This window comes from Asterias rubens, chromosome 1 (assembly GCF_902459465.1).
Source record: "Asterias rubens chromosome 1, eAstRub1.3, whole genome shotgun sequence".
NCBI lineage: Eukaryota > Metazoa > Echinodermata > Asteroidea > Forcipulatida > Asteriidae > Asterias > Asterias rubens.
The window spans coordinates 32,359,329-32,384,640 of NC_047062.1; the positions used below are offsets into that span (position 1 = coordinate 32,359,329).

Genomic DNA, 25,312 nt, shown 5'->3' on the forward strand with positions numbered 1-25,312 from the left:
TTTCACAAAGAGTTAGGAATAGTCCTAACTTAGGACTAGTCATTAAAAATGTGCTAGTCCTAAGTTAATAGGACGAGTAACTTGTCCTAACTTGAGATAAGACTAGTCTTAATTCTTTGTTAAATCCACCCCTGGATTCAGACTTGACCTGGATTCCAGGTCCTGTCATACCGATCCATTTCAGGTCAGTATGACTCCTGTCATACTGACCAAATCAGGGTCAGTATGGCACAGAATCTCTGTGCAAATGACCCAGAACATGGGTCAAGCTGAAGTAGAATCCAAGTTCACTTATCTAACTGTAACCAGTTTTAGGGCCAGCTTGACCCCACATTGGGTCAGACCCCTTAAAACCCTGGCATCCAAACTTGTTTGCGTATCTGTTTTAATAACTATCCAGTAAGAGTCCTTTCTGTTTTTGTTTTTAATTTTAAATCATAACTTATAGAGTTTTATTTTATATACAATATGTAGTGATTAAATATTAAAACCAATTTTCAATACTTTTGTTGAATATTTATAAATCAATTTGAATTCACGCAACTGCATATTACCGAGTGTAAAAATCTAAATGTTTTCTTTTTTTCAACCATGCTTGTTTTGTATTTTGTATAATCTTTCTTGTATTAAACAAATCTTCAAGTTTTCTTTGGTTAGACAAATTTATATGATTTGGATATCTTATAAACTTCATTTAAATAAAGATGTGTATCATTTTTGTAATACAATAAATAAATAACAACAAATCACAATACAGTATATACAAATAAATATTGGTTAAGGCAAGGTTTTTAAATAGGTTGAAATAGTAAATAACACAATAAATATATACACATCTCAAACTTAATTGAACTATATTTCATAAATTAGTTAAGTTCCATGCCATTCCCAACTACAACAAAAGGTAAGATTTATGAACTATTCCTTAATTTCTAAGAAACAAATTTGACAAAATATGAACATCAGTTCCAAGATTTTGTTAAAATAAAAGGGGTTAAATTAAAATGTATATATGAACTGGCTCTCTGAATAATAGCTCATAATACTTACACTCTCTTCTTTAAAACTTCTCATAATTATTTCAGATAAAATATACTGTGAAACGATGTTGATTTTTAACATTTTAAGTATAAAGCAACTTTTGTTTTTCTCACCCCCAAAAGTAAGAAGCATCATATGGGACATCCTGCAAGGTGCTCTTTAAACCTGAAAATAATGAAATAAATTTAAATACTAACATGTAAAACAACTGATTTTATCCATTTGAAATAAAACAGCGAGTCTTGTTTCTAGAACCTGGGCATGGAGTGTGAGCATTTTTGACATCCATATTCTGCCTAATATACCTTTATCATGGTGTGGCTATCCTGATTTCCATCCATTCAAATCAATGAAATGAAACTGAGGCTGGAAGGAGAATTAGTCTGGTTCCTTTTGTTAGCATTTATTGCTTTTATTGGATAGAAGGAATATGAACGAGATGGGGGCATGATAATTCCTTTTGTCATCCTAAATGCACCTTAAATGCACAACAGTGCATTTTGGGATGTTGTCGATGAAACATTTGGCATTGTGTAACAAAGCAGGTGAAACTTTTACCCAATCAGTGCTCTGGGTTTTAGTGTCAGTGGTACAATAGTACATAAAAAAGCTTCTTTGTTTATCATTTCAAAGACTGAGCATAATTTTGTATACATTGCCTTGAAGTGAAGTAAACGAAGACCACAATGAGTCAACAGAAGACTTCGATTGGAAAGTGGCAGCAGACTTAATAATTATATGCTTGTCTAATAAAATATTTTTCTTTAGTAAAAAGCAGTCAGGAACAATCAAAACTACTAAAAAATTTAAGACATTTTTGGCTGGTTGCCTATCTGCTAAGCTTTTTGTTTCAATGTACTAAGCATTTTTGTGTTTAAAATTTGTTTTAGGGGGCCAACAATCACATCAATCTTAACATTCTTGACATTTTTGGCTGGTTGCCTACTTGTACCTGCAAAGCAGTTTTTTAAAGGTGCTAAGCATTTTTAGGCTGAAAAGTTAAGTTAAGGTTATTTAGTAGGGCCAAGATTTCTCTTAGTACCTCTTAGTACCTCTCAGATTGTTTTTCTCAGCTTTTCTCCAGAAGACGATCAGAGCATACTGAAACCAACGGTTCTTTTCAGAACCAGCCAAACTCGTTTAGAGATAGTTATTACATGGGGATACCGCAGAACTTTCCATAACATATTTCCATCATGCAAAGTTTCAAATCCCACTTTTGTGTAAATTGAGACATTAAAGTATGACACTTACCATGCATATCAAATCTGCTGGGTGTGAAGTGGGATGGTGGCTCTTCTAGACTATCAGTGGATGTGTTAGTACACGATGACAGATACAGATGACATGGGCTCCCAGTCATGATGGAACTAGGGGAACAGTAGGCAAAGCTTCCACTCTCAGCACACAGCTCGCAATGGACAGGGGACAAGCCTGGACCTCGGGGGCACGTCTCATCATTGTCATCCTCACTGTTGAGGTTGTTGTCATATTGCCTGATGGCACCGGAATGGTGTAATGGACGCTCTCTTAACCAGATGACATGATCAGGAGATATGGCCATCAGCTATGGTAGACAATAATAACAACAGGTATTTGTATAAAGCACATTACACTTTTACTAAGCCCTGTTCATTGGGCCTTATACATTTCTAAAAAACCAACTTAAATCCTTTGGAGAATGAAGCACCATCAGCCAAAGTCACAAATACCTTCCCTTGTGTGTGACATATTTACTCCTGGTGATGCGAAACAAACAAACTAGTTAATAGCGGAGTATTACCTTCCCATTTCTCTCCTTCAATTATTAGACAACAATTTTTGCATGTTTTTTTATTTTTTATATGCAAGTCGCCTGACACACAAGGCCTGAAGGTCACTTCAAGGTGTGGGCTACAATTATATTTTCCAGAGGCTGTTGCCACCTACTCACTCCTAGGGCTGAAACAGGGTTACCCCTTTTACAGTCCATACAAATGTAGGCTTGGGTATCATCAATTCGAAGCCTGGCCGGTAGAGCAGAAAGCACTACCTCCCCAATTTTATGTAGCAAGTGTCACGACCGGAATCCGAACCCACACCCTGCTGATCAAACACCAGTGCTTGAATCCGGTGCTCTTAACCGCTCGGCCATGACACTATTACATTCCTAGGTCTCTGATGAAGAATAACTTATTGAGAAATGTTGAAAACGAGTTACTCGTCCTAACTTAGGACTAGCCACACATTTTGTATATCTCCTAGGACTAGCCTAACTCTTTGTGAAATCGACCCCTGGACACTTTTGGTAATTATTGTTAGCATTAAAACAATGGGATACACCAAGTGAGAATACTGGTCATTGACAATAACCAAAGGTGTCCAGTGCCTTTAAGGACATACCTCTTCACAGCATTTTCGACTCACAGCTGCTCTGTAGTCAATGGTCCTTAACATTTTGTCTCTCTTCTTCAGGAAGTGTGGATACTTATCTCTCCATGCGAGGCCGAGAGCCCAAGGGAATATCTCATACTTGCTTTCCTCTTCATCTTCTTCCATGTCATTTGCAAGGTATCTGCCAGAAACAAGATTTCAAATTGTTCAATTAAAGGCACTGGGCACTCTTGGTAATAACTCAAAATAATTAATAGCATAAAAACTTACTATGGAGAGCTGTTGATAGTAAAAAAAACTATTGTGAGAAACACTCCCTCTTAAATAACTTAGTTTTCAAGAAAGAAGTAATCCACAAAAATATTTCAACTTGATTATAAAGATCTCAGAATTAGATTTTGAGGTCTCGAAATCAAGCATCTGAGAGCAAACAACTTCGTGGACAAGGGTGTTTTTTTCTTCCATTATTATCTCGCAAATTCGATGACCAATTGAGTTCAAATTTTCACAGGTTTGTTATTGTGTGCATTTGTTGAGATACAACAAGTGAGATGCCTGGTTTTTGACAATTACCAAAGGTGTCCAGTGCCTTTCAATTAATTTTTTTTATATTACCCCTACAGCGATGTGAGCTAGCACTATAAACTCAGTACTAACATTCATCGGTGTAGGGGTAACAAACAAAATTAACATTCTTTATCCTCAATGCAATAACATCTAGTAAATACAAAACTTGTTTGTAACTCTGCTGAAAGTTATCAGTAATGGTGCTGCATACTCATAAGGAGTTGAGATGGTTTCAGAAATGCTTAGGGCCAAATGAACAGAACTAATAGTTCATTTTGTAAAGCACCTTAGGAGCTTAAGCGACTTGAATACATGCACAATACAAATGTTTGTATTTTGTTGGTATCTGATGGATAATTTTTACAGGCACTGGGCAGTGGGTTGTGTGAAAAAAAGCAAGCGTTTTCCTCAAGATTTTCCTATCATTAAAGTTGTGTATAGAGATACCCAAAAGGTTTCAACCAATTTGTGCATGAGAGAAAGTAAAAAAGTAACACTCACAGGGCAACAAAGAAGTTTATTCTTGTGTACTGCTTGGTTGTGTAGTTTGCTCTCTTGAAATATGCAAACACCATTGCAAGAAGATACTGTAAAGAAAATAAAGCTGTCCATAATAGTTATTAGATCTTGTTTTCAAGTCCCAAGTTCCCACGTCCACTTCATCCTGTGCATGTCCAAGTTGTCCAAGTCATCCTGTAACTTAACTGTGAAATCAGATTATTACAACTATTAATGGCCTTTATATTTCTGGAACATAAATTGAAAGCAAGGATGCCTCATAAGTGAACTTGAGTAGACCTGTTAACAAGGTTGATTGCTATGTGATCCAGAAACACTGGGGTTAACCCTTACTCTTCTATGATAAGAGTTCTGGGTATGAGCATTACCAACCATAGGCCTAAAACATGGGACCATCCGAAAGACAAAAGCATTTATGGTCTTGCTCAGTGACACAAGTGCCACAACCGGAACTCAAACCCACACTCTACTGATTAGAAACACCAGGGCTTGAGACTGGTGCTCTTTACCGCTCGGCCAAGACATGCCATTGTCCACAAACTCATACAGAAAAAATGTGGAGAAAAAAAAATCAAAGTTATGATACTTGTTTTTATAAATACAAACTTGGTATATCTCTAACCTTGTCTGCTACCCTCGCACAACTGTCCATCCAGAGGAAATCTTGAATCAGGGTATCATCTACATTTAATAACAAATAAAACAATTGTTAAAAAACCTTCCTTCTTTTCACATATAAACAAAAAAATTAACTAAAACATAAATAATAAAATAAACAATTGTTTAAAATAATATTGATGTGTACATTTTCTACTGATTTAAAAGATGTTTAATTTGCATAGCAGATGTTGTTATAGATGTTTAAAGGTGTTTAAACATAGGGTTGAAATTAACTCTAGCTACTGGGAAATCTCAGTGGTCTAGTTGGTATGACACTACTCTAGAATTGCAAAGGTTATGCGCTATTTGTTTTCACAGAACTCCGGAAAGTACTGAATATACAGTGATAACACAAATCAATGAATATCGGTAAAACCAATATTAATATTCTAATTCTATTTATGTTTGAATTTAAGTTTCAAAAGAATTTGCAATAATAAGAAAAAATCTCACCAAAGAGTCTGAAGAATGCTGCCATCTCTTTGCTTGTTACTGTCATGGGAGCATTTTTAGCCCTCTTTGGTGGACTGCAAAACTCGGCTGTGACATTGGTAATGTCCTGACATGGTCCACGGTAGGACTTAACTTCTGTGTCTATTCTGCGTTTCACTGGGTGCAGAATCGGCATGGCTGCTGGGTTTTTCACAACATCCACCCGCATTTCGCTTTTAATGTTGTTGACTGGTATGGGAGAAAGTGTTCCACAAAGAAAACAGCTCAGCAGGGAAGAAATTTCTGAATCTTTTTGCCGGGAACCTTTTGCCATGTCCTGAGTGAAAACCTCATTGGAAAGTCTGTATGCTGTAGAAATTTAAAAAAAATCATAAAGGCAACATTGAAAATATTTGTTCTTTTTAAAAAATAGTGTCATTCAGATCATCGAGGGGAGCTTTACTTTTAATTTTAGCATGCTTATCCCCAACTTTTGATGTATTAAATTAGACCACAACAATTAAGCATATTGTTTTTATATTATTCAAAGTTTACTCAATACAATCTTTAACTGAACACTACTTGAGTTGATTTTTTTTTCCAGACAGTCTGACCATGACCAATGACCATGGACATAATGGAGCTAACTTTAATTTTGTTTAGGGCGGGTTAGGTGGCTAGGATGGTAGGACTAGGTCTAGGTGCGGAAAATTATTCAAAGTGAACACTCCAATTCAACTGAAAGATTGAAAACAAAATAGTTTGCCAGCTGCTTGCTTTTTAAATAATTAATTCATTTTATTTATTTGCAACCCAATACAATTAGGGGCCTATACAAAAAGTGCAATATATATTGTAAAATAAAATGAACCTTGAATTTAATTGAACTGAAGTTGAAGTGAGTGTTTTCTTGAAGAAAGTCCTACCTTTTTCTTCTCTTTTTCAAAGAACTAAGTTTTCTAACCCCTCCTCATGCCCCTCCGAACATGATCATGGCCTAACAAAAAAATGCTTGCTTGCCAAACTGTCCATGCTGTCTCTCCCGCACACATTACAACATTACAACCTCATCACCATGGTCACCTTTAATCTTTACATAGAGCCTTGTCTGTCTTGACTAATTTTTGTCCAATGTTAAGACTCTTTTTACCATCAATCATGACATGCGAGTGTGCGACAAAAGTTTGTCTTCATTTCTTCATATTTATAAACTTATTATAATTGTTCTGAAAGCTTGTCAAACCATGGTCAAACACGCCTATATCACCCAAGTCAAATGGTACGCGGTCAGCCCATTCGTTGGCTGGATGATTTCTGTCACATTTTTGGCTTTCGTTCAGGTTAAAAAACAAAACTAATCACTCACCCGTTCACTGCCACCTCCTCCACCGTCCACTGTCGTCTGCTTTAATTCTCTGATGTTGTTTTTGTGTGTATGAAACAACAAAATGTGCAGAACATGAACCACGTCGATGTGCACATGTACGTCATTTATTCACGTTCACTTTTTCTTTTGAACATTCGCGCGCGTTTCAATACAATGTCGTCTGCTAACCAGTGGCAGGGAATTTTGATAAAAATCTGTCAAAAAAGTATAGACTCTGATGGTACATTAATGTTATCATAATAATATAATCTTCCTTGACCTTCGTTTTTTGTTCTTTCTTTTTTAAAGATTTGTTTTTCATTTCTCTGAAGAAGAAAATCAATAATCTTTTATGCACGCAGTGGATCGAGCGCAACGCACAATGCGCGTCTCTTTATTTTTGTACACCGCTAAAGTGTTAGGGCGCCCCCTATTTTATGCTGATGTGTAGTTTTTTTCATGTCTGACCAACTGGTATTCGGCCTTCCATGCGTTATGGACGCATGTCATAGTGTACCAACGAGTTATGATGTCAAAAATCTTATGTTGTCGTGTGAAAATGAGGAAGGTGTACCGCTGAACACTGAACACTAAAACTGTCCTAAAAACAACCCAAAATGAGAGGGTTTTTACTCACAGCGGCCAGCTTTGGCCTAACAGCATCCGTTGTTGGTCATGCTTTCTTCCAGAAGAAACAGTTTTATCCCTCTGTGGTGTATTTAACCAAGTCAAACCCCAGCATGGCGGTAAGTTTTTTTGTAAAATAATTATTCCTGTATAGTGTATTCTATTTATTTTGTCAGTTTGTAATTCCAAATAATTAACGAACTAATTGGAAATTTTTCAATGTCATTAACTTGTTGGGTACCTGGGTACTGTATTCAATGTTTTAGACTTCCTTTAGTTCTTAGGCCTTAAGCCTTAACGGCCTTTCTTGAAAATAACAAAGCTAATTCTATCATGGATTCAATTACAATTAGGCCTAAGTTTATATTTATAAACTGATAGTGATAAACAATAAATGTCGGCCTTTTATTTTTAATAAGAGAATAAAAGGGTAGCGACTTGTTCCTTCACAGCCATATAGAACCCGCAGGGTCGTTGCCGTGTGATAATTAAAGGCCCGAGCGGAAGGCGAGGGCCAGCAATGCCTGTTTTGTAAGGCTAAGCAATGCCTGTTTTGTCAACTTAGAAAAGGTCTCCTGCGCACATGCCAGGTCGCGTATATAGGCCAGTGCACCCTCTAGTTCTTATGTGGTGTAAACCGAGGCTGGAAGAACAAAATAATCTGGTTCCTATTTGCAAATGATTATTAGTATTTATTATTGTTATTCGGTTTGACTTTGAGGAACATGACCAAGATAGAGGCAGCATGACAAAGGTCTATAATATGCTACACTTTCAGTCGTCGGCTAGCTGTGCCAACATCCATGGCAGAGCTCTTGTCCTATTCAGCTTTTTCAAAAAAAAAAAATATAAATTTTAAGATAATAACTGACTGACTGATAGTATTTTGTTTGTTTTCAACTCAGGTAATTTACATGCAAGCCTTCGTCATGGTGATTTTAATGGGGAAACTTTTCAAAAAGGTGTTTTTTGGTCAACTGAGAGCTGCAGAAATGGAGGTGAGTTCATTTCAAATAACCTTTCATTCAATTATTGAACAAAAGTCTATTTGGACCTGCTCAGATGGCAAAATCTTAAATTTATCAGAGCTTACCGTAACACTGATTCCCTTGCCACTATGTAAACATTCCTTAATAATTTTGTTTGCCTACAGACTCTCCTTTTTCCAGCATGTCACAGAAAACAAAGCTATTTTATTTTGTTAGGCCAAATTTGCAATTAAAATACATACAGGTGTTTCCCAGCTCCATAACTTACAATTGAATTGTTTGTGAAATAGGTTAATTCTATATTCTGCATATTCTTTCATCAAATATTCAAGGTCCTGAGGCAAACATTTGATGCAATAAGTATTTTCAGTCGATTTAATTTCTGGAGGTAGTGAATTCATATTAACTTTGATTAGATTCACTGAGGAAACTATTACAATTTGTGGCAAACTGCAATTTAGCATCTTTCACTCACTCCAAAATAAATAAATTACCAGCGCACAGGATACCGGCAGTGCAGTGTACATTACACCGTGATTCCTTCAAAACCATTATTGGAACAATAACAAAGCAAGGTATGAGTGGGGGGTGATCTTTACACCCCATAATTTGAAGGGTTATAACAGCGTCCGAACAGAACTTGTATTTAACAGGCATGCTGTTCTTTCCACTTAATCTGATTTTCCAATGGGAGACTTTCTGGGACGATAGAGGGCAGCAGACTTACCGGGTAAATCCATTGTTCTCAGAATTATGCGCCTGTTCAGAACTACGTAAACAATGTAAACTTACCCGGTATGTCTGCTGCCACCTAGCGTTGGAAAGTCTCCTATTGTTCCTTTTCCTTGGGAAAAATTGTGTTTGAATAGCCTGAAATGGCTATTTTACAGCCTATATTTTACAGCCTACCTGTATGCTTGGTTTTTGGAAGGGTAAGGGCACCCTATGAGGAAATTGTTAATTTTACTGGAGCAGGCAATGACCAGTGGGCATGATGGAGGCAACCACCTCAGTGCCTCTATGAAGTATCAGTCCTGCTTCACCATGTTTAAATGTTAGTCGCCCCTTGTACAGTATACAATTGTTGCACGCTGTGTCATGACGGGATCCATTGCGTTTTGTACACCGAGGCGAAGCCAGGACCCAAGTCACAGCATGCAACAATTGTTTTGTTATACCTTTGTAACATTGTTATTGCTCTTCTCGAAGTTCTGTTGTCATCTTCAAACATTATTAAGACGGAGCAATGCATAGTTTAATCATGGTTTAATAAGCAGACAAACAGTTCAAATAAGAAACAAATCTTTACCTGTTCCCTCGAACCGCGTGTGTTTCGTACAGTGCTGGAAATCGACCATCGGTGGGAACAATCAGTGATGTACACTGGTGTACATCACTTTTCATGTTACCCGGCGCGCTGTGCATTACGCGTAACGCGCATCTTTAGCCATGATACATGCGTATTTGTTGCACGGCACCTGATTGGTTCTCGACCAATCAAACTTCACAATTTGTGCAGAGTTATAACAATTGTACATGATAAACCATTTTCTAGGACCAAATATCATGCATTTTGTTACCGCTAGGACCAAATCTCATGCATGCTGTTACCGCTAGGACCAAATATCATGCATGCTGTTAACCGCTAGGACCAAATACATGTATCATGCATGCTGTTACCATTTTGTTTTCTTTTCTCTTTGAATGCTAGCACCTGATTGAGCGCTCCTGGTACGCAGTGACAGAAACCTGTTTGGCTTTTACAGTATTCAGAGATGACTTCAGTCCTAAATTTGTTGCAATGTTTACATTTCTACTCTTCTTAAAATGTTTCCATTGGCTGGCAGAAGACCGGGTAGATTATGTAAGTATTTGAATAATTCGTCATGGTCTGACAGTTTTGCAACACCTGTCTTTATATTTATGAATATTTTGCCATCATCCGGGGTAATATGATATTTTTAGTGCTATAATCAAGACAACTGGAATCACTATTTATTTGTGATGACAGTTTCACGTCGATCTTGTGGCAGCAAAAGGTTGGTCTAATATAGCTGGTCTATTATAGCTGAACTATAGGACCCTGCCAAGTTACAATGTATTACGCAGACCCTCTCCTCTGTTCTTTGTATGAATTGTAAAATTTCAGTTGTCATTCTTATGTCGAGATGTTTTGTTTGTTTCTATAGACACTGTGTTTTTGGAATTGACACCCTTATTATTACCAAATCCTTAAAAAAGACTCTTCCAGTTATGAAAATAAAAACTCAAACAGTAAGCATAAAATCAGCCGCTAAGCAGCTCATGGAAATTGGCCCCTCACTCTTGCTAATAGCTTTAGTTTATGTTTTTTGTTCTACATGTTTTATTCTCTAGATGGAAAGGAGTCCAGTTATTTCTTGGTTGTTTCATATTCGTGTAATAGGTGAGTGCCAGATAAAAAATGCTTGAAACAGGTACTTTGGGTTTCCAATGATTCCCTATTCGGGTGAATATGGTTTAAATCAAGGTAAAGACATACCCTAACAGGGGTAGTTTAGGTAACAGCAGGTTTGTAAACCAAAGCATTTCAGGTCTGTGTGCTTCGTTTTTAAAAGGGCAAGGGCACCAAGGCATGTTCTCCTAGGTAAATGGCACCATGGGAAAGTGAACATTTATACAGAAGCATCTCAAGGGCACCAAGGCCATGACCAGGGGGCATGGAGGCATTCACCTTTGTTGCCTCCGATCAGGCCTGCTATTTGAACAGTTTATTCCAATTTTGAAAATAAATTTAAGTTGCTTTGATTGATTTTTTAAGGTAACGTAATGTTCTGTTGTCAGTTGTATATTTCATCTCTCTTAATTTGATTTGAATTGAAAACAATTATAACAGAATAACATAATTTGAAAGTTTTTATCATTATTACAACAGGTCTTTTAGGTGTTCTTGCAGCCTTAGATGTGGCATTTATGAATTATGCCTATCATAGTACGTTAACTAAAGGAGCTTCTGTACAGTTGGTGTTTGGGTTTGAGGTGAGAATTAGTTTGAATTTCAGCATTCTTTAATAGCGTCTTTAAAAAGCTCAGGTGTGAAAATCCTTGGAAGCAATGAGGCACTTGTCATTGCCGTGGTGCCCCTAGTCATTGCCTTGATTGGAGGTCACATGGCATTAATTGTTCAGGTAATTTTGGAGGGCAAGTCTATGGGGAACTTTTGAAGGGACACCAAGGCAAAGTCCAGGGCAAGAGAAGCCCTGTCATCCATGTCATTCCAGGCTGGTTTCTGTTTCACAGGGTTGCATGTTGCGTTTAACAAGAGATTACTTTCATACTGGGCTGTAAATGTTCTAAGAATTTACTGTAAATACAATAGTAAACTTGCAAATGTTTTACAACCATGTATTAATAGTAATAGTAATAATAACTAGCATTTATAAAGCGCTATCTATCTAGAAAACTAGCCCGAGGAGCTGAAGATGAAAAGAAACCAAACAAAGCAATTTATACAAAGAAATTTATACAAAGAAAAGAATCAAAAGAGTGCCTAATTCAGTGATTTAGGAAACAAATACGTTTTCAGTTGCAATTTAAATGTGTCTAAGGATGAAGCTGTGCAAATGCCTATTGGTAGAGTATTTAAAGAGGAACATTCTAGAGTATTCAATCTCTTTTGTAGGAGTGTTGGCTCTGAAAAGAGCCGATGGAAATGTTCTGTTTATAATTTGTCCTCCCGTTGCAGTCAACAGACATGACAGAGTATTTGACACATTTTATTTGTTTTCCTTACAGTACGCAATTTTGTTTACCATCATTCTCAACATATCATTCAAGTACATACTGCATACAATTGATCTTCAGAGTGAGAACCCATGGGAGAGTAAAGCAGTCTATATGCTCTACACCGATCTCATTATGAGTAAGTTATAAATACTCCTCATTTATTTGTAGGTGTCTCTGTCCTTGTGTTTTATCGGGCTGATCATCCATATTAATGCAGTCGATGCGGAGCATCGGATGATGGCCCTCCAAACATAGTGGTCTTCCATTGCTGTATGCAGCTCCTCTAGTTGCAGGCCAGAGTCCAGGCACTTTTTTTTTTAATAAGAGTTCTTTAATGTGCATTACATAGCACATGGTACCTATGGCTTTACGTCCCTTCCGAAGGACGAAACACTACTTGTTAAATGCCTTGCTGAAGTAGAAAGACCAGGACTTAAACCAAAACTCTGATCAGAAACACAAGAACTTGAGTTTGATGCACTTGTCCGCTCGGCTACTTTAGGCAAAACAACCAATTGTTGTGCTTCCTATGGGGGCCCTTCAATGGCTACCACCATTACTATCTATATAGAGTGTCGTGGCCGAGCGAATAAGAGCACCGAACTCAAGCTCTGGTGCCTCTGTTCAGCAAAGTGTGGGTTCGAATCCCGGTCTTGACACTTGTGTCCCTGACGAGACACTTAACCATAATTGCTTCTCTCCGACCAGGGGTAAATGGGTACCTGTGAGGGCAGAGTTGGTTCTTGTGATTGATTTAGCCGAGTAGCACATATTAATGTTGCACAGGCTGCATACTCCCCACCAAGGAGCTGATATGGTTTAAGGAGTTTATTAAGACTCAGTGACCAGGTGTGATAATGTGAAGTGCTTTGGGACGCCCTCCTGGTGTGAAAAAAACAGGTTTTTATTATTATTTTTATTATTATTATTATTATTATTTATAACAAGGATGCATTGGATAGATTTTTTATTCTATTTTTTTCTGAGGGGGACAGAGGGGTCATTACCAAAGTATGACCATACCTTTAAGTTTAAGCAGCTCTATGAAATTGTGGCGTTAGTTTTTTTCTTGTTATCAAGGTAGTCAACTAATACTGATTCTTTTCATCCTGCAGGTTTTGTGAAGGTCATGCTTTACACAGTGTTTCTTGCCATTATGATCAAAGTACATACGTTCCCACTCTTTGCCATCCGACCAATGTATCTAGCCATGAGGTGAGTAGTCTATTTAATATCCCTTCATGGTAGTCCCTAGGATACAAACCTTAAATTGCCTTCATGTTACCGAGTTACTGAGACAATTCATCTCACAGATTATTTTACTAGGACACTGTGGAATCTTGCACATTCTTTTGAATGCCTTTTGGGTTGTTTTTTGTTCTTTTTAATACCTTGCCCATTCTATGATATTTATCCACCCAATGTCATGAATGTTTCTTTTTTTTCTTTCCCTATTTTTCGTTTTTTCCTTCTTATTGTTTTAGTCTTTTCCGCATGACTGTTTGTAAACCATGTGTACTATTTGTTTGCAAATCTGGGAACATTTACTTTTGCTTAAACTTGAACCCTATCCCTGCGACAAACAACAAAACGCAACAAAAGTGCTGTATTTGGTCGCAATATTACATATTTATGCAGCCAAATCCAATTCCATACTCTGTAGCACTATGCTGTTTCTACATGGCCTTGATGGTCAATGTGTCATCCCAGTCTCCAGAAAACTCCAATGCATACTGAGTGCATTTATACATTGGTTATAATGCTATAAATATCTCCTTGATTGATGTTAAGATGTGAATTTGTGCAGCTCCGTAGACCTATTGATAATAGATTTGTCATTGAACTTGCATATTTTCTGGTACTTTCCTGTGCTATTGAACTTGCATATTTTCTTGTACTTTCTTGTGATTTCAATATTTGTTATACTTTCATACTTGCTTTTATGTAAATTGAATTTGCATACTTTCTTGTACTTTCTTGTGATTTCAATATTTATTATATTTTGGTATTTTCTTGCGGTAATATGTTTTTCAGTGATGCTTTAATTTAAGATTCCTTTCTTGGCTATTATTTGATAGTTCTGTGCAGTTCATTCTTTCTATTATATGGATTGTAATGCTAAATGTCTCCCTGATTGTTGTACAGATATAAATCGTTGACCTATCCAGAACAAATTTGTTATTGAACTTGTATATTTTCTTGTAATTTCAATATTTTGTATATTTTCATATTTTCTTATGCCATTATACTTGTCAGTACTTTATCTTGACGCTTTAATTAAGGACCCCTTTTTGGGGCTATCCTTTGATACAATGCAATTTTGTCTTTCTATTTACTACTTTTGTATTTATTTCCATTTTAGTCCTCCTTTAATACTGTGTATTTTTGCCATGTTCTTGCTGTGTTTTATCTGCCTAAATTGAAATCAAATCAAGATATATGAACATAAGTCCCTTCTTAAGTTGCTGTATTTGGTCGCAAAAAGCAGCCAAACTAAATCATGATCTGTTGCACTATGCTGCATTTAGCAGGTTTCTACGTGGCCTTGGCATGTATGGGCCGTCCTCGGCAAACTCCAATGCATATTGGTGCATAAAGCGGAGAGTAAATACCAAGTGCCAAGGCTGGCAATGGATTTCTCTGTTGCATGTTGCTGCATTTAGCAGGGTTATCTTTTCAAACTTTATCTTGATTCAGACTTTTGTGTATCTGTTTGGTAATAAAAATATCTGTTTTGATTTATCTTTGATCAGGTCATTTAAGAAAGCAGTGAATGATGTGATAATGTCAAGACGAGCCATTAGAAACATGAACACTCTGTAAGTATAGGATTTGTAACACTTGAGCAAGATACTTTACTATAATTGCTTCTCTTCACCCAGTGGTATAAATGGGAACCTGTGAGTTAAAAGGTTGATATTGTCAATTAAAAGCCTTCTGAGCGCCACGGCAGCTCAGGGCTGTATACTCCCCAAGGAGCTGAGAAAGATTAAATGGATGTTATTGGCCCAATGACCAGGGCACTTATGTAAAGTGCATTTAGTGGTTGTTGTGAAATGCGCTATATAAGAATTTGTTATTATTATTATTATATTAACTATACCAGATGTAGGCTTGGGAACCTTTGTTGTAAATTATCAAAGAAAGTGTCACAAGAACATTCAAAATAGTGTACAATGGTGTCAAGGTGAAATATAGAATATTCTATTTCACAAGGCCAAATCTTATATTCTGCCGCAATGCATAAATACAATGCATTCAATGTTTGTTTTATATACAAAATTGCAGATCGTGAGATTACACAAAAAATACACAATTTCAAGGAGTATTTCTATCTGAATCATTTATCTTTCCATTTTAAAACAAATGCATTTTCTAACCCAAAGTGCCCAATTCAAAGGCAAACTACCTCTTTAACAGTAATTATGTTGATGATTTTGATGATGTAAACTCATTGCATTTAGTAGATGTTCGTTTTGCATCAGGGATAAAGAAAATAGTTTGTTTTTTACCCTTACATTTATGTGCATTAAGTACTGTATACTGTGTACTTTCCTGAGTTCTGTGGAAAAAAATCTACAGACAAATCACTCTGTTGGGATTTGAACCCAAGACCTTTGCAGAGAGCAGCTGATTACTCAATGATTTTCCTCCTAGTTATCCTGATGCAACACCTGAGGATCTGGCATCTTCCGACAATGTTTGCATCATCTGTAGAGAAGAGATGGTGACAGGTTGTAAGAAGCTTCCATGTAACCACATCTTCCATACCTCTTGTCTGCGCTCGTGGTTCCAGCGTCAGCAGACGTGTCCAACATGTCGCATGGATGTACTCAGGGCACCTGTTGTTGTGGTGACGGGGCAGCAGAATCAACAGCAGCAGCAGCAACAGCAGCAAGGTAAGAGCGACATGACGACAGACAGACAGTCTGCACTGCAATTCTTCTTTCGTTAAAGTATAGTCCATTATCTGGTGTATTATGTACAGTGGTTGTTGAGTGCATTCGAGGGTGTGGATATATAGAGTGCAGGTGGGTGAACAGTGAACATAGAGTGCGGCTAAAAACAGCTCAGGCTGACCTAGCGGAGCTTAACTGACTGTACACCCTGCTCAAAACTAGCAAAAGTTGTGCAGTTGATTATGTCTTCCGGGAGATTGTTCCATACTCTAATTCTACTGGGAAAGAATGACTGTTGGTAGACCCCTGTCCTGGTGAATGGTATCATGTATTTGTTAGAATGGCCCCTCAGAGAAACGTTGCATGGTGTCAGATATGTGTGGGGGACACCAACCAGGTTGTTCACAATCCTGTACAATTCAAACAAACATGCTAATCACAAAAGCTTGATGAAAGCCCAAATTCATACTTCCTGCGAATATAAATGCGAAGTGAATTTTGACGCCACGGAGCGCTTTTTTTTTTTCGCAGGAGTTGAACACAAGTCATCTGATGCAAATTTGTTGTCAAAATGCATATCGCGTTCGCGCTCAACAGTGCTTTAGACAGTTAAACACTGAGGGCACATTTGGGTTTCCAAATGTTTAATGGTTTTCATTTCTTTATCCTATTTGTATAAGTATTATTGTATTTTGGTGTGAACTTTCCAAATAAGTTATAATGAATAACATACAATAAATATAGATATCCACAAATCTTTCTTTATTGTATTTCAGCACCTGCAATTATACCACCATTCCCTGGCTATCCATTCTGGATGCCCCCTTATCAACCTGGAGCCAATTTCCCTCAACAGCAACAACAGCAGCAGCAACTTCAACAAGCAGCTGCAGCAGCAGCAGCGGGAGGATTACCTCCACAACCACCCCAGGGTGCAGCTGCAGCCGCTCCTGGACAGGAGGGTGGTGCTTCTAATACAACCCCATCCACTACACAACCAGCTGGTGAGTAACAACTCTCATGCCTACAGTCCCAGCCAAATCTCGCTGGGTCCCCCTGCCCCTTTTCAATGTTGGTTCTCAATGTTGCACGGTCTTCTTCTGCGTTCAAGTCAATACTGAGCGGGGGGGGGGGGGGGGGGGGGGGGGGATGGGGCAGAAATTTCATGCTAAGCAAATTTGTGTGTTAGCAGCTCTATGAAATTGGACCCTCATAAACACATTTGAAAATCTCTGGGGTGTGTTTTGGCGGTCGCAACCAATAACCGTTTCTGTTGAGTTGCCCATTGGTTAATCACTGGCTGATGACCGACACAGTAATTGGTTACGACAGCCAAAACGCACCCTGATTATGAAAACTTTTCCCCTATTATACATACATTGAGGGTAATGCTAAATGTCTCCCTGATTGTTGTACAGATGTAAATTTGTGCAGCTTTCAAGACGTATCCATAAAAGATTTGTTATTGAACTTGCATATGTTATTGAACTTGCATATTTTTGTGTACTTTCTTATGTTATTGAACTTGCATATTTTCTGGTACTTTCTTGTGTTATTGAACTTTCAACATGCATATTTTCTGGTACTTTTCAGTTCTTATTGAACTGGCATATTTTCTTATACTTTCTTGTGATATTGAACTTGCAAATATTTTCTGGTACTTTCTTGTATTATTGAACTTGCATATTTTCTTGCACTTTTCATATCTTATTGAACTTGCAAATATTTTCTGGTACTTTCCTGTCATATTGAACTTGCATATTTTCTTGTACTTTCTTGTGTTATTGAACTTGCAAATATTTTCTGGTACTTTCTTGTGTTATTGAACTTGCAAATATTTTCTTGTACTTTTCATATCTTATTGAACTTGCAAATATTTTCTGGTACTTTCTTGTATTATTGAACTTGCATATTATTTTCTTGTACTTTTCATATCTTATTGAACTTGCATAGTTTCTGGTACTTTTCATATGATATTGAACTTGCATATTTTCTGGCACTTTCTTGTGTTATTGAACTTGCATATTTTCTGGTACTTTCTTGTGTTATTGAACTTGAATATTTTCTTGTTCTTTTGGTACTTTCTTGTGTTATTGAACTTGCATATTTTCTTGTTCTTTTTGGTGTTATTGAACTTGCACATTTCTGGTACTTTCCTGTGTTATTGAACTTGAATATTTTCTTGTACTCTCTGGTAATTTCAATACTTGTTATATTTTCTTGTACTAGATACTTCTCAGTGCTTTATCTTGATGCGTTTAACTAAGGACCCTTTCTGGGGTTATCCTCTGATAATTGTGTGCATTTTTTCTCTCTGTTGTTTACTACTTTTGTGTTTATTTCCATAAACTGTTCATTCCTCCTTTGTAACATTGATCAATCAACAAACTATTATGTGCCCTTTACTTTACTTCCCTTGTGTTTATAACTTTCTGCATTCTTAATATATGCTCTGCTGGAATGTTGTTTTGTTTTCAATGTGTATGTTTCTCAAGTATTTATAGCCCTGTTCATGGCATTTCTATCCATAACCAAGGAACTTGTCACACCACAAATTGTGTCACACCACCTTGTAAACTCTTACAAGTTGCTATTTTAGTCTCATATTGCAAACAAAGTCTACCTCTTATTCATGTGTTTGTTAGACGCCCATTGATAAAACACTTGTTATGTCATTGTTAATTTTTAAATGAGTATCATATTATTATTATTAAGTTAATATTTTGTATTAGTTTTCCAGGGTTTTGTAAAGAATTTGATATTTTATATCAGTAACGATTTGTACTGTGTTTTAAAAACAAATTTTCAGTGGTTGACTTTCAATAAACCGCTAACATTATTTATAATAATAGTAACATTGATAATAGTATTAGTATTAATATTGTTATTAATAGTTGGCCTAATAGTAATTCGTTAACAAGTTAGTTAGGAAGTTATCCACATTACTAAATGAACATAACATTATACCTTCCTATGATTTATCAGCAGGTGGAGCTAATGCTAGTGCCCCAACTAGCCCCTTCACGCCCTCATCGGTGCCCCCGATGCCCTTCATGATGCCCCCTCCGCCGTTCTTCATGATGCCTCCATTTAGTGAGTCTTTGTAATGTATCAAATCTGTCTTTTGATTCAGTCCTGATACCTTGTTGTTTGAAGGGTACAACAGTTTTTTATTTAGAAAGGGGGGATCTATGATTGAGGGAAGGTTTAGTATCAATAGTTAACCTGGGCATGGACCAGGGGTCAATTTCACAAAGATCGAAACGGCGACTGTGACTAGAGCTTCAGCTAGATCGCGTCTGCTATTCTTTAACACTGGCAGACACGCTGATCTAGCCGTAGCTGTAGCCGAAAACGCGGTTTCAATCTTTGTGAAATTGACCCCTGGTCCATGCCCTTAGGACTAGTTGTTCTAACTTAAGACTAGTTCCAGGACTTGTTAAAATCTTAAGACTAGTCTTAAGTTAGGATTACTCATCCTACTAGTTTAATCCACCCATTGGGAATGACTGGAACATTTTAAGGCTACTAAGGTAATTACTGGGAACCACATCTCAAGGGGCACCTGGAACATTTCAAATAGCACCAAGGCAATAGACCGGGCATGACTGGAACATTTCATAGGGCACCAAGGCAATGTCCATGGGATTGAACTTGCAGGCCTGGGTGATTTTTCTGAATTCAGTAGTATAACGAAAACTAGGATAACAGATCTAACAGATAACAATTATCGGACTACTGTTTCAAATCTAATTGGTTCTCTTTACACATTTTGTTTGAGAGGAATTTTGTGTGAGAAGATCGAATTTGCCTTTGCAAACAAATTACCAACCAAATGGACCGATGTTATATGCGAAAAAATGTTAATGGCCTGACGATTTGACCCTAGCAGATTTAGCATTCGAGAAAGACTCTGCTAGGGTTGAAACGTCAAGCTGTTAACTATTTTTTGCAGGACTTTTGTGTATGAATATAACATCTTGCGCTACCCGTTCTTAACACCATTTGCTTATTGTTGATCTCTGACTTGTCTTTGTACAGCCACCCCTCCCCCTATGCCACCACCAGACTTTGCTGGTCTGACCGATGAGGAGCTACGTGCCATGGAGGGTGCAGAGAGACAACACTTGGAGGCTAGGATAGAGTGTCTGCGTGGGATCCACGCTCTGCTGGATGCAGCCATGGTGCAGATTCAACAGTACACTAGTGCCTTTGGGGAGTTCAGGTACACTTAACATCTTCAAGTTAAACTGGGCTCAATAGACATGATAGACTGTATTGAATATCCCTTTTGTTGCTATACAAGTGGCCATAATGTAGAGCAGGCTGTATGCGCATCTAAACACGTACGTCAATGAGGGATGCAGCACGCAGCGTTCCTGGTTTGATTTCTATGGCACACGCACGCACACGCTCACATGGCGCCATGTTGTGGGACAGGTGTTTGAATGTCATATTCGATGCGGTCTATTTCACAGAGCTGCAAAAATGAGCTAAGCACGAACAGAAGTATGCTTACCAGAGTATGGTTACCAGCCAAAATACTATGCCACATGTACCATATCTGACTGGTATTCCTGCTTATTTTTGCTAAGCAGGAATTTCAGGAAGCATCTATATGAAATTGTGGCCAGCTACACTTGTGCTTTTGGGGAGTTCATGTACACTTAACTTCTTTGCGTACAACTGGACCCAGTTTCATGGAGCTGCAAAAAATAAGCTAAGCACAAACAGAATTATGTTTACCAGAGTAAGGTTACCAGCCAAAATACCATGCCACATGCACCATTTCTGGCTGGTATCCTGCTTATTTCTGCTAATAAGCACGGATTTGTAAAGCAGCTCTATGAAAATGTGGCCAGTTACAGTTTTTGCCATGCTTTTAAGACTCTTACATAACCTTACATTTTTAATGACACAATAAAAAACTAGACCTTTACCAAGAACTTTTTAAATCATTTTGTTTGCAGTGCGAACGTCCCTCCACCACCCCCACCTGCCAGTCTCTATGGCTTCACCCAACCTACTGCAACCTCCCCTGTAACAAGCACAACACCCACAACCCTATCCACAACTGAAGCAGACATTACAAGTACGACACAAAATGCAGATTCAGGGGCCATCCCTAAAAAGACATCTACACCATCAAGCCCAGAACCACTCTTAAAGAAAGAAAAAGACTCCTCAGCTGGTAAGAATTTATCAATTATCTAAATTATTGTATTTAAAACCAGTCAATTTTTCTCAATGAAATGCTGTTTTTGATGATTTTGCATACAAGTATGCTTGAATTTAGTCCAATATAGTTTTAATATCCATGATGCTTTATCCATTGTTGAAATGCATTGTCAGTCTATCTTTGAGATGAAAATTCATCGGTGTCAACCATGTTCTTTGTGATGGTGTTAAAAGAGTTTTATTTCAAAACCCATTTTGCATTTTTGTGATGATCTGGACACTGGGTCGGCTGTAGAGGTTGTTTTGACAATCTTTATTATTTGTATGTAGGGTCTGTGCAGCCAACCACCTGTGTTCCAGATTTATTGTATATTTTGCTGACTTTTACTGCTTGTACCTTGCTGTTTACCTTTCATTTCATGGAGGCTTTGTTTACAATACCCAAATAATTGTTGTTGATTTTCTAAGTGAGCCTGAAAATCTTTCTGTAGCTGTGAAATAATTCTAAATTGCATTTGCTATGTGTTACATAAAGTACAATCTTTTAAACAGCTACCTGAGCGGAATGTTTTCAACAGAAATGGTATTTTTACTTGTTTATAATGCACTTGTTCACCATTTTAATGTAATTTTGATATGTGTACACTTCTGAACTTTTCGTAATTATTGAGTAAAAAATCAGGCCCCTACCTAAAGGTTTTTTTAAAAACTAAAAACACTTCTGCCGTTGAGAGCGGGCGTCAAAGGACAATGCCGCTGACGTCATTTGTGGGAGTTTGCTTTGTTATACATCATCGCTGCAACAAAGCGGCTTTATCTACTTATGACGTTTTGAGAGTGATTACGTAACAGGGCTTTTCGCAAATCTTGCAGAAAAGCTCTGGACAAGGGCATACAAAATGATTGTTTTTTTACACAATTGAAACCTATTTATAATCATATGACTCGATTTCCTTATTCATCGAAAACATTTTAAGTTCACGACTTGACATTTTCGTTCAAGCAGGTCTTTAAATACCTTAATCTCTTATTAATGCATGTGCTATATCCGTGTCTTGTTTTTTAAAGGTTAACCTTGACCATGTTCTTGCATTTGTTAAGATGATATTGATCATGTGTAACTTGTGCTGTTTAAACTATCAACTGTGTTTTAAATTTGTAAATGCTGTAACCACTGTGCAATTCAACCTTAGGGATAAAATATAAATATAATGATAATGATAATTTTAAATGATTATCTTTCTTTGTGTAACTTGTACCATTGACTGTGTATTTTTGAGCTTTTAACTTGCTGTAACCACTGTACAATTCAGCCTCCATACTGCAATATGGCGAATGATCTAATAATAATAATAATGATAATAATAATAATATTAAAAATAATGAATGATTATCTTTCTTTCTCAGACCTGACAGCATTGGACGGTGCCTCTGGCTTCACGCCCTCCACCGAGGGAGAACTTATCCCAGAATTTAAGGAGGAAGATGGACCAGAGGAAAATGACCGTGGTGAAATTAGGAAACGGAGATTACAACGTCTTGAAAGTTCCCCGTGAATAAAAACCATTCAAAGGAAATGCTAGGACTATTTCAATGTTTTCGTCTTGGGGGTGGGGGGGGGGCGTTGGTGGATGTACGGTGGTGACTTTTTTTTTTAAAATTAATTTAGTTTGTGCCCGATTTAGGTTTGGATTTTCTTGCAGGGGATTTTGTGTGTGGTGCGTAGACTTTGAGAAATACCGTCTCATAAAGTTTAATTCAGAATTATGCTATGAGACGCTTTTCTCTATCTTCGCCACTACTAGAAGTGATAAGAGTATCATGTTTTCTGTTGTAATTGGTTGTGACATCACCGCTGGTCTGTACAGTCACAATATGAACCCTGTCTATTCATCCCATCTGAAGGTTAAGTTATCAGTGATGTACACGCTTTGTCTACTAAGTGATATATAATTAGGGGATATTGGGATTGGGGGTCAGGGTCTCGTCTGGCCCTTCATCATGTAATAATAATAAAGAGTTGTAATTCGCACATATCCACTCTGCTGGGTGTTCAAAGCGCAGTGACCCCAGATACCCATTTCCCCACTTCCCTGCCGCTGCAATCTCATTGATACTGCCAGTGATTTTGATTCACGCATCATCAGTGAGAAAGTTAAAGGGGATTTACGTGTAAATGCCAGGGTTTCATGAATCCTTAAAAAAATATGCAGTGACCTTTGACCTGATGGCCTTTGGCCTGATGAACTTTGGCTTGATGAACTTTGGCTTAATGAACTTTGGTCTGATGAACTTTAGCCTGGTGACTTTTGACTTGATGACCTTTGGTCTGTGGAATGATGGTAAACACATCCCCAAATTTCAAGTATTTTTTACTTCTGCTTAGATCTGTGCTGAATAACAGCTAAATAGCATGTGCACAACTCTCTTGCTAGAACGAACGCTGTGTTATGCTGCAATTTTTGACTGACCAATCTATCAAAGCGAGGTAGCTTTTGTGATGGGGCTGATAGCGTATTTATCTTTTATTTCAATTTTGTGTGATCTTAAAATACATTTAAAGGGTCACACATTTGGGTTTTCTTGGTTTACTGTCAATCATGTTCTTACAGGTTTCATTTAGTTCAGCATGGTAACAGATTAGTTTTTATGACACCCTTTACAAATATTCTGCCTTTTCATTGGTTTAGAATGTGTCACATGATATTTCTTAGTTTTAATAAATGGCGGCCGTGTGATGGTGCATCGTTTGCCATGTATTAGTGCATCGTTTGCCATGTGATAGTCCAATGACTATCACACGGCGTGCAGTTCCCAGACATCTTTTTACCCACCTCAAACCCAATCAGTTGTGCATTGGGAAAATTGGCAACGCTCCGGGGATCACCTCGGGAGTCATAGTTTTAACCATAGCATTCGAAGCAATATTTGTATGATAGGTACTAGGTACTAGGTACTATTCTTTATCCCGATGCAAATTTCTATCTACATGTATTAGGTACTAGGTTGTTTTTATCTTACACAACGCTTATAATATCATAAACTTATGATTTGAAGAAAGGGCTCTCTATTTACCTCAATCCTGTTTCGTTTTTCCTGTAAACCCATGTTTAAAGAATCAAAGGAAAACAAACTATGAAGATACACGTAGTTTAAAAAACCCCATAATAAATTAAAAAATATCAAGTAAGAGACCCTTAAGGGAAATGACAGTAAATTATAAGTAATTTAGGGTCGTAAGGTTTTGGTGTGATCCCTTGCTATGGCAGTCCCAGGTTGAATGGCTTCTTACTGGCACCCCTAAACAAAGATAGATAATAGGGAGACTGCCAACAACAGGGCTCGAGCGGCCGCCCAATACATGTGGAGGTCGATGGAGTACAAACCCCACTATACTCAATTTGTCGTTATTCAACCTAAAATTAAATAATAAACTTCCACATGGATCTCCTAGGTGAACATTTTAGGGAAGCAAATATCATTAAGGTAATAATATGATCACATGTTTTACTGAAACTAATGTTAGTTTCAAGGGGTTAAGAAATGCAGACCAAATAGAAATATCCAGTTATTAAAAGTGTTTTGTGTCTTCCCACTAGTAACGTGGCACATAGTGAAATGTGTAAGTGTATGTACAGAGCATTCACAGCATGATAAGTGGATGGTTTGAATGGTCAGACAGTAGGAGGGTTGACTGTGTATTGTGTAGATGCATTCACTGCATGATACCATATTGCAGGCTGGCATACATGTAGGTTATCTATCACTCAAAACCACAGTGGATGGTTCGAATGGTCAGACAGTTGGAGGGTTAACTGCATACTGTGTAGATGCATTCACCACATGGTATCATATTGTAGGCTGGCATAGTTTTAGGGAATAACAGTGTTCTGACC

At 37.5% G+C, this 25,312-nt stretch overlaps 2 protein-coding genes across 3 annotated transcripts; one reads left to right on the forward strand and one right to left on the reverse strand.

The window, feature by feature from the left end:
• Positions 1-115: 115 nt before the first annotated feature.
• Positions 116-7,468, reverse strand: LOC117295310 (speedy protein A-like). Its single transcript, XM_033777912.1, has 8 exons — positions 7,431-7,468; positions 6,836-6,921; positions 5,614-5,961; positions 5,123-5,181; positions 4,483-4,568; positions 3,424-3,595; positions 2,296-2,608; positions 116-1,206 (listed from the first exon to the last, which is right to left on the reverse strand). Exons 1-8 carry the CDS (start codon positions 7,466-7,468, stop codon positions 1,151-1,153), a joined length of 1,158 nt encoding a protein of 385 aa, XP_033633803.1. The 3' UTR covers positions 116-1,150.
• Positions 7,433-25,156, forward strand: LOC117291107 (E3 ubiquitin-protein ligase synoviolin B-like). Of its 2 annotated transcripts, none has more exons than XM_033772645.1 (14): positions 7,433-7,704; positions 8,491-8,583; positions 10,286-10,438; positions 10,951-10,999; positions 11,489-11,592; positions 12,349-12,475; positions 13,455-13,554; positions 15,093-15,158; positions 15,997-16,238; positions 17,015-17,242; positions 19,227-19,331; positions 20,280-20,463; positions 21,209-21,429; positions 22,824-25,156. In XM_033772645.1, the coding sequence occupies exons 1-14, from the start codon at positions 7,576-7,578 to the stop codon at positions 22,970-22,972; spliced, it is 1,950 nt and encodes a 649-aa protein (XP_033628536.1). In that variant the 5' UTR covers positions 7,433-7,575; the 3' UTR covers positions 22,973-25,156. The 2 variants fall into 2 exon arrangements, with proteins under 2 accessions (XP_033628536.1, XP_033628528.1); XM_033772637.1 differs by having other exon boundaries at positions 7,434-7,704; positions 19,224-19,331.
• Positions 25,157-25,312: the final 156 nt, after the last annotated feature.